The sequence below is a fragment of the Aptenodytes forsteri genome, unplaced genomic scaffold (genome assembly GCF_000699145.1).
Source record: "Aptenodytes forsteri isolate BGI_AS27 unplaced genomic scaffold, ASM69914v1 Scaffold84, whole genome shotgun sequence".
Taxonomy (NCBI): Eukaryota; Metazoa; Chordata; class Aves; order Sphenisciformes; family Spheniscidae; genus Aptenodytes; species Aptenodytes forsteri.
In genome coordinates, this window is record NW_008795492.1 from 3418900 (window position 1) to 3429095 (window position 10196).

At 35.7% G+C, this 10196-nt stretch overlaps 1 protein-coding gene across 1 annotated transcript in view; it reads left to right on the plus strand.

The window, feature by feature from the left end:
- Positions 1 to 53: 53 nt before the first annotated feature.
- Positions 54 to 10196, plus strand: part of ERCC4 (ERCC excision repair 4, endonuclease catalytic subunit) — an 18123-nt gene continuing 7980 nt past the window's right edge. The window contains exons 1-9 of the mRNA XM_019472662.1: positions 54 to 90; positions 277 to 329; positions 810 to 990; positions 3968 to 4163; positions 5520 to 5727; positions 6828 to 7008; positions 7353 to 7481; positions 8065 to 8175; positions 9344 to 9935. Of these exons, the coding sequence (XP_019328207.1) occupies positions 54 to 90; positions 277 to 329; positions 810 to 990; positions 3968 to 4163; positions 5520 to 5727; positions 6828 to 7008; positions 7353 to 7481; positions 8065 to 8175; positions 9344 to 9935 (1688 nt within the window). The remainder of the gene's footprint in view (positions 91 to 276; positions 330 to 809; positions 991 to 3967; positions 4164 to 5519; positions 5728 to 6827; positions 7009 to 7352; positions 7482 to 8064; positions 8176 to 9343; positions 9936 to 10196) is intronic.

A 10196-nucleotide genomic window follows, 5' to 3' on the forward strand; every position in this document is an offset into this window, starting at 1 on the left:
GCGCGGCGTGCGTGCCTGGGCGCTGTGCCCCGGCCTTTGCAATTACTGGGGAGATGTTGTCAGACCAGAAGCGTTCAGGATCGAATCGAGGTCCGAATTTCCACTCGTGCAGCACGATGAAGTCCGAATAATAATAACGAGCTAGAACAAACTTAAACACATAACTTGTAAACAGCAGAAATCTGTAAGCAGCCAATGAGCGGAAAGGGGTGAAACTTCTTGAAAGATTTGTCCCTATTTGTACAAAAAATGCCGCTCTGTTTTCCCTGGAACCAGGGAGATCTCCCACCATCCGGGAGCTGATGTTCTGGGGATTTTTTGTAGTGACCGTAGGTGAATAAATATCACAGCTGTAGTTTGTAAGATTAAGCTTTGACATATATGACCTACCTGATGTAGTTGTCTTTGATAGCAGGTGAGTGGACTGAAAGACGATCTCTTCCCAATTATCTGTTCTTAAGTCAGTATTAAAATTGCCTATTCTCTGAAAAAGAGCTATTAAAACATAAGAGAATGTAAGCTCCTTTGAGTGTCAGTTGCTTGTATTTGCTTAAGTATTGTCTAGCTACTACTGAAAATACATAAATTTTTAAATCACCTGGATGAGTTTGAAACGGAACAAAGTATACCTGAGAAGAAAAAAACCATAATAATTCTGACTTTCTTAGGTAGTATGTTATACTATCATCCTTTTAATTTGTTTTGGACAGCTCCTCAAAATTAACAGAGTATGTATAGTTAAGGGTTTTTTGCATCCATTTCATCAGTTACCACAATGATGTCTTGTGTTTTTATTGTATTTGGTTTAGGAGTATTTTATTGATCAGCTGAGGTCAGATGGAGTTGTTCATCTTCCTCGGCGTGTTACCAATGAAATTACAAATAATACTCGATATGAATTTTACACACAAGGAGGAGTCATCTTTGCAACAAGTCGAATCCTTGTGGTAGATTTCCTTACTGACAGAATTCCTGCAAACCTCATTACCGGTAAGAGTGTAATGAAATAAAGGTAAGACTGTTCTGTTTGAAAATACATAAAACTTAATTCTATACAGAGAGTTCTACTAACCGGTGTTGAGGTTGAATTCCTTTTGAATTTTTTTCCTTTTTTTCCACAAAGACTGAGGTAAAAGGAGCAAATGTGTAGTTCGTTCTTTTTTCTTTTTAATGGTTTTCTTTGCTCCAAACTTGTTTGCCTTATTTAATCATACAATTTGAAAACATCCACATTATTTTTAGATACTGGATCATGCATTTGTATGGCTTTCTGATATCAATAAGTGGCTGGAAAACAAATCGGCAGTTAAACTATACCATTGACATAAGAAACATAAAATTCAGACTGGCTTTCAAAGAAGAATAATTGATTGCACTTGGTGAAATAGTGTCCTCTGGTCTATGGAACACTGGCCTATGATTAAAACTGATTTTAGATGTTATGTTTTATCAACCATGCACACTACCTATTTTTTGCATTAGCAAACTACTTCTGATGACTCTTCACATCAAAAAATAGCAATACCTTACTAATCTTTGTCTTGACACACCTTGGACACTGTATAAATAGCAGTATTATGAAGTAATGCTGTTATTATCATTGTAAAGATTTTGGGACTAGCTTGTGACCTTTTTTGTTGTTGTATAGAAGTTATACATGAAGGATGTTACAGTTACCTTTTTCCTCTCATGTTCTGTTCCCCTTCTTCCCCAACCACTGTTATTTTTATGTTCTTGTCTGAGCTGGAAGCCCTGTTACAGCCTGGAGAGCTAGTAAAATAGATATCTAAGAGCCAGGGATATAAGAATATTTTACTTTTACCTAAATGTTAACATTTTAATGGCTAAACATAACTGAATATTGAATGCTTGGAAGAATGTAAGTTTCTGCTTCAGAAGCTGTATCCCCTTCCTTTTTAGTCAATGTATGACAAGCTCTAATCTGTAAAACATTTTGAACAGTTTTATGCTAGAGCCAAAGGATGCCAGATTTGTCAATTCTGATATTTCTAGGTTAAAAAAAAAGTGAACACATTTTTTCTGGGCAATCTACTTCAATTTCTCTTCTTCCCCTTGACTCTTTCCTCTCTACTTTTCTGCCCTACCAAAGAAGAAAAAAACAAAAAGAAATAACACACACCTTTGGACTTTGTCAGTATGAAAAGAAGAAATACACTAAAGATTTAAAAAATAGTCCTGTCCTAGAATGACACAGAGTTGTTACAGGTTTTGCATTGCCACTAGAGGTCAGTGTGACAACAGCTTTGATAGACTTGCTGCTTCATTTAAAACTTCGGTAACACGTGGTTCCGTTGGAAACGTGTATTATCTGTGTGTGAAATTGTACGACAAAAACTTGTGATAGTGTTTCTTGAGGAGTTAACATTGCAAAAAAAATCAGTGAAGTGTTTCTAGGTGTTATAAATGTTGTTTATAAAATCAGTGTAGAATCACATGTGAATTCACATTTGATGAACTCATGAATTCAGCTAAATTGAAGATAAGAAATTATCACTGCAGTAAAGAAGAATTATTCCTGGTGGTTTTGGCCAAATATAAATGATGTACTTAATAGCGTAGTAAAACTCATGCAGGTTGGTGTAGTAAACAGTGACAAGTTGTTTCTACCAAGGCTTTACACAGCAGTATGAACTCACTTCATAAGCAGAGAAATATTGACTAAAAGTAGGAAGGTACTATGATAAAGACATAGTCTTACTGGCCTGTTACAAATTCTGTGTCTCCTGTAATGTCCTTTCAGAGTCACATCTTGACAAACTGGAAGTTGTTCAGAAATGAGTACGATCGTTATTATGTCCTCAGAAATTTGCTTCATAGGAGAGATGTAAGAATATCTAGATAGAAAAATACCTTTTAGTAGATTATTCTATGACTTGATCATGAATAGCTAGCAGTTATATACGGAAGTCTTTTTCTTATAGATGCTTTTCCATTTACAAAGCAAAGGCGTATTAAAATCTATGGCTGGGTGCTGAGTTGAAGAAACTTGTTACAGAAATTAAATGCACTGTAAGTTTGTCAGCTTATGTAGGTACAAGGTAAAACCTGTGATGTTGGATGCCCTTTGCTTCCATTTTAGAAAGGCATTTATTATTCCACTGGAAGCTGTGAACAGATAAAAGTACCACATAGCCTCACTTCACTAGGGGGAGAGTGAAAAAATGTTATGTGCTATTTAACACAATTAAGTGTGAGGAAGAAATAAGCCTTGGTTTTAACAGGTCTTGGCTGAGAGAAGTATAAATCCCAGAAACATTCACCTCAAACGCTTAATGTAGTTAAACTATTGTTTCGCTTCTCTGTACTAAAATGTGCACGATAAATCTTTTTTTCCTAATACACCTATAGCCAGGAAGAAAATTGGTGGTGTACTCATACAGTTGGTGGTACTTTCTGTCCCGAAGTGTGAATATGAGTATGTGAACGGGGGAAAAGCAAAATAAATGTTTTCAGAAGTTCTTTGATTATGTAAACACTTGAACTGTTACCAATGAAACATACTTGACAAGTCTGTAATTCCAGAACTTCTCTAACAAAATAATTCAAATGTCACAATCTTGAACATATCAAACTTGCTTTGTTGTAATAGTGCATTATGTCTTGAATTTGCTTTTACTCCTTTTAAAAGGCTCAAGTTTTGCCTTAGGAGTAAAGAATTTTCGAAGCTAGTAAGTCCTGCCACTCAAGCACAAGCTTTTTTTTTTTACTAAAGATGCATCATTAACCCAGTTCTGTTATTTGGGGATTCCATGGTACTGAAACTGAGGAACCGCTTGGTTTGAACCCCAGAAAGTTTGTTCAACCATCACTTTAGAAGATTTAAAGTCCTATTGTACTTTATTTAAGAAAAAAACATTAAAAGAACAGGACGGTTTTGAGGAAAAATCTATACAAAATTGGACCTTTCTTTACTTTTTTGTAACTTGAAAACCTTTTATTTTGCCAGGCATTTTGGTATACAAAGCGCACAGAATCATTGAGTCCTGTCAGGAAGCATTTATCTTGCGACTTTATCGCCAGAAGAACAAGCAAGGCTTCATTAAAGCTTTTACAGATAATGCGGTTGCATTTAACACTGGCTTTTGCCACGTGGAAAGAGTGATGAGAAATCTTTTTGTCAGGAAACTTTATCTGTGGCCAAGGTAAGGCACCTCTTTGCTTCATTGGAGAGTTAAACTTAAAAAAAAAAAAAAAAGATGAAGGATGTCACAACAGGTTCTTAAGAAAATGAGGTGTATGCAGTCACACTGCTAATCTGTGTTCCCTCTTGTATTCGCAAACAAATTTAATTCAGTTTTTGACAGAAGATGCTAAATTTCTGTAAGTATTTTTGAAAATAGACCCAAATTAAATCTATAAGGGCCTGAACTTTATGGTATAGCTGTCCTTTTAGCCAATAGAAATCACAGCAGAAAGTGACATTCTTAACAGCTTACGAAAAACTTCCCTTACTAAACAGATTATTTAAGCCATGAGGTAACAGGAATACAGTCTCTCAGTTATGCCATTCATAGAGGTATTTGTTTCCAACTGTGATGAAAGTCCATGGATCTCTTTCTACATGTCAGATTTTTTTAATCTTCTTTTACATGTATGTTGTGTATGAAGAATATTTCTTGATGACTGATAGAAACCAAATTGCCAAGTTTGTGACATGCATTAACTCTTTCAGGAGCAGAGCCACAAATGGAACTGGGCACTTTAGCTGGTTACCCATTCAATGCTCTTGCCTTGGGCAGGAGGTCTGCCCATTTGTTCTTTTAGTCCAGTCTAGAATGTGTTTCACTCCATCTTAATGTACTGTTGCTTTGCATTGTAAACTCTTTAACAGTCTTTCTTTCAGAATCGCAAAGAAGTAGAAATGGACATAACTAGGATAGGAAAGGTTGAACAGAAGCTCTCTAAATTTTCTTCCTTGGCTTCTGAACCATGAAAAGACCTGGGGGTGCAGCAGTAAGGGACATGCCCATTGAGTTTCAGAGGTCAGCAGACATAGCGTTCTCTGAGCCTCATTCTGTTAGTAAAAATCAGCTAGCATCTATATACCTGTACAGCCGGATTGGCTATAAGGGCAGTGTTCTAACAAGGACCTGCTGCTTATAATCACAAGCTAGGAATGTCACAGAATCTGCTAGTGGATCCATGTGATTCCAAAGGATTTATGAACCCGTACCGGTTTCTCCCTTATGACATTTTCTGTTTTTACTTTAATAGTTGTTATGTGTAATAATGATGTAGAATCTAGTGCAGGAATCTTCTGTGGATCATTCACCAGCACTATAGGCTCGCATGACTAGAATGACTACAGTCATAACTGTGGAATAGATGGTTTTCTGAGGCTATTCATAAGATTGCAGTCTTCACATCTGTAGAAACTGATTTTTTGCAATTAACTTACTTGTTTATGTTTAAAACAATTGTAGTTTATACAAACTTTTGAATAGTTGTAGGTCAAGCAAACCATCCATGTAAATCTTAATAAGCTGTTTTCCTCTTAGATTTCATATAGCAGTGAACTCATTTTTAGAGAAGCATAAACCTGAAGTGGTGGAAATACATGTGTCAATGACCCCTGCTATGCTTGCTATCCAGACTTCAATCCTGGACATCTTGAACGCATGTCTGAGAGAACTCAAACGTTATAATCCAGCTCTTGAAGTAGAAGATCTATCTTTAGAAAATGCTATTGGTAAACCTTTTGACAAGGTAACCATTTTGATTGTTTTGCTGTGTCTAACTAAAGGGATGTAGATCTTCAAACTGTCCGCCATGCAAACAAAAATATTATTTGTAAAATAAATAACCAGCAGCAACTGAGTATTCTCCCATGACGTGTTTATTACTGGTACAAGGAGAGAAACTGTTAATCTGTAATGCTGATGTTATAGTTGCCAGTAGGGGTTTTGGTGTATTGGTATTATCGTTCTTCCTTCATTTCCAAAGTCCCTACAGTAAGAACATCCTGATTCATGGTTGGTTGTTTATTATTATTATATTACTGTCATTATAAAGATGGCTGCAATTTCAGCTCAAAATACTTTAGAGATAAGTATGCAGTTACTTCCCCCCGCCCCATTTTTTCCTCTTGAATTTCCTGCTTGTATTTTTTATTTTCTCTATTAGAAGCTGCACTGTATATAATACATACAACAGATGCATGCATTTGCATGTTATCTTTTAATGATTATATTTGTCATTAATTGTGTGTGCATTGTTATTTTTGGCAGATCTGCAATGTTTGGCATACATATGCTTTCTGTAGGGTAAAATCATAAACTTCAACCATCGTAGTGAAACACAGCTATTTGTTACCTGTGATTTAATCTTGATGTGAGGCCTTCTGTACTTTAAATATTTGGAGGGGTTTTTTCTTACGCTCTGTAGGTTGCATATCTGTGTGGTACTCACCTTATTTTGAAAATTAAATAACATTATAATGTTTTTTACTTTACCTAAGTAAAGGATACTAGATACTAAAGACACAGGCCAGTACCACTAAAATAAGGGGGTTTTTATTTTATTTTACCCATATTTTAATATTATATGGAAAAGAAAATATGTACTGAAAGCGTTAAATGATATACATCTGCTAATTGCTGAAATGTTTTACATAAAGGCGTTTATATTAACTTTGCAAAAAATGATTACTTATCAAAACAAATATCTCACCATCACATCTTCAATTATGTATGTTTAATAACTTTGGGAAACTAGTGGCATCCCCTGTAAAGGAAAAAAAGTGCATTCTTACCTTGATTAGTATACTATATATTTGACATCCTGAGCTTTCCAATTTATATTTCTAGACGATACGTCACTACTTAGATCCTCTCTGGCATCAGCTTGGAGCTAAGACAAAATCTTTGGTCCAGGATTTGAAGATACTACGTACTTTGCTACTGTATCTAACTCAGTATGATTGTGTCACTTTCCTTAATCTTCTGGAGTCACTGAAAGCAAGTGAAAAAGCTTTTGGTGAGAATTCAGGTAAACACTGAATAACCATACAAGTTAATGCATGAAACAGTGAAATGTTGATATTTTTAATTAACATTCCCAAACATATGAAGGTATCTAATTAGGTTTTATATAACCAGCCATAAGGACGTAGGTTTTTATTGACAGATAATGCTTTCATCTTCCCACTTAACTGCTGTTACTTAACAGTGTGAGATTTGCATCGCATTTCTGTCTTTCATTAAGCTAGTAATTATATAGCAAGCAGGTAGCACAGGTATTCCAGATGAGAAATTTGGGGCTTTTACTGGGAAGGGTTGAAACACATACACATTGCAAATGTCAAATTACTCCTGCTTTCTTTTCCTCTGTAGGTTGGCTGTTTCTTGACTCCAGTACTTCAATGTTTGTAAATGCTCGGGCTAGAGTTTATCGCATTGCAGATGAGAAACTGAATCAGAAAGGCAAAGTATCTGAAAAAAGTGATGTAAAGAAGGAAAATGGTACTGGCCATTCCTAATTTTGACTGTCACGATTTCAAATGCTCTGCATATATTACTTGTGCTATGGTTCCCTACATGATCTTACACAGCTCAAGATCTCAATCTGTTAGCTGGAATAAGTTGAGACATAATCTTAGTTCAAAAAGCATGTAATAAACAACATAAAACAGAGTCACGAAGAAGTAACGGGTTCTTCTAAGCTTGCTCAGCTGATCATTGGGAGAGCTTTTATGGAATTGTTCTTGAATTGCATTGCTGTTTAGCTTGATCGTTTTTATTTTATGTGAACAGGTAGGAAGCTGCTGTTGCTTTTATTAAAAAAAAATATATATATTCAGGAGTTTCAGAATTGAAGAATGAGTGAATATTTTAACTTTGTGCTTCAGTGAAGCGCTTATCCCCATTTTTAAATGTTTCTGTGAGAGTGCTCTCCAACCCATCAGCATACCAAGTTGTGTATGTAGGCTGTTGAATATCGTATTTGCCAACAACTATCACGCTATTGACATCTAACTACTAATTTAAAGCTCTGAAGGATATTTTGGCTGTAAGAGCTGCTGTGCTCAATCTTATTTTGTTTCAGAACTGAAAAGGGAATTGGTTCTAGAAAGTAACCCAAAATGGGAAGCTTTGAGAGAAGTACTGAAAGAGATTGAAAATGAGAATAAGAACAGTGAAGACCTTGGTGGTCCAGGTGAGAGACTACTAAATGATGTAAGTTTTCACAGTACAGCTAGTTTTTACGTCTACTTGACTTTTTGAGGGAAGCAGCCTAACTCTTTACTGCAGTTTTATTAAAGAGCTAGTTTTAAATTTAGTAATTTGTGGACTTAAGACAAGGAGTTTATATACATAAACTATGTAAAACTAAATAGTTTTACATAAACTCCTATTTAGTTCTTGTTCTAAAAGAGAAATGCTGTTGGTTACTATGCAATACTGTTCAATATTGCATAGAACCTGTATTAAAAAAAAAAAAAAAAAACAACTTACATTTCAATATTGTCCTGATACCTTAGTCTCAAAACTAATAAAACTAATAATGTGGAAATTTATAATAATCAAGGTACCATTCACTCATTTCTCAAGTTCAGGTTAAAAAAAAAAAATAGTTTTGTCTTACGCCCTTTCCATCTTACACATTCTTCTCACACACCTGAAAATTTGCTTCTCCAGGAGGTGCACCTAAATGGGGTAGAGGGTAGAAGGCAAGTGTGTTTCTAACTAACTGCTTTGCTGCCTTTCCTATTTTAGGGCTTTTCATCCCCTTAAATTTCACCAAGTTTTATTTTAGGAAATAGTAAGGGTAAAAAAGTGCTCTTTTCTCCCACCCACAGTGTTCTGACTCTGGGTAAGAACTGGCTTTCTCACCTAGCGTTGTAGGAGTTTATCTGAGTCAGCTTGTGGAGAATTGTTATTCAAGGCCCACAAATGTCAGTAAAACTGTGTAAAACATATTTTTTTAGACTCTTTAACACAGCTGACAAAGGCTGAAAATTAGAATGGTCTAAATTAAGCTCTCTCTTATTCCATGTTTTCAAAAAAAAAAAAAAAAGTAGTTGTCCGAGTATGTTTCAATACATGCTATATCTGCCTTGTTTCAGATGGTCAAAAGGAAAACCTCACTAATTTAGATGGTGTAAGAATAAGGAATGCTGAACTTTCATTAACCTTCTCTAATCTTGTTTGATTAAACATGCAATTTAGACTCCCTGAAAGTCCAGAGCAACTGTGACAACCAAATGTAAAGGCAGGCATGCTTCTAACAATTAAAAACAATTTGCTCAAGAGATGTCTTGTAGCTGGATAAGAAGTAGTACAGCATAACAGATTATAAATATGATATTGTTTCTTGACTGCAGGGCAAGTGCTTATTTGTGCCAGTGATGACCGAGCTTGTGCACAGCTCAGGGAGTATATTATTGCTGGAGCAGAAGCTTTTTTAACAAGACTGTATAACAAAACCTTTGGAAAGGATGAGAAAGCTGGAGAAGTGTGGATTAAGGACAGAAAAGCCGTCAAGTCCAAAGGAAATTCCAGACCAGACACAGGGCCTCAAGCCAAAAAAGCCAAACTCACCGCTTCTTCAAAACAAAATAAACACAAGAAGCAGCAAGACCGGACTATCATCCAAATGATGGGGAAAACTGAGGAGGAAAAGAGAGAGGAGTTAGAGGTGGAAGATAACAAAGAATTAAGCAGTAGCCAGGAAAGCAGTATTGAAGAGACCATTCCTGAAGACTTCCCTATGAACTTACCCTCAGACTGTTACTACGGTATTTTCAAGAACCCGCTCACAATTATTCACCCGTTGCAGGGCTGCAGTGATCCCTATGCGCTCACTCGGGTACTGCATGAAGTAGAACCAAGATATGTTGTATTATATGATGCAGAACTAACTTTTGTTCGGCAGCTGGAAATCTACAAGGCAAGCAGGCCTGGGAAGCCTTTGAGGCAAGTTGACTTGGTCAGTCTAATTTTAGTCTTAAAAGAAGAAATAAAAGTGCATTTTTGGCAGTCAAGGCAGAATGTGCATCTAGTGATTTTCTTTAGCTACCTTTTAATTCCTGTTTAGCCCTCGTCTTAATTTTAAACAAAAGCATAATGTCTGATTTAACCAAAAGATAATTTTTACTTCCCAGCAGGTATTTAGTCCCCTAACAGAAAGATACCTGTACTTAAACAAAAAAAAAAAAAAAAAAAAAAAAAAACCCC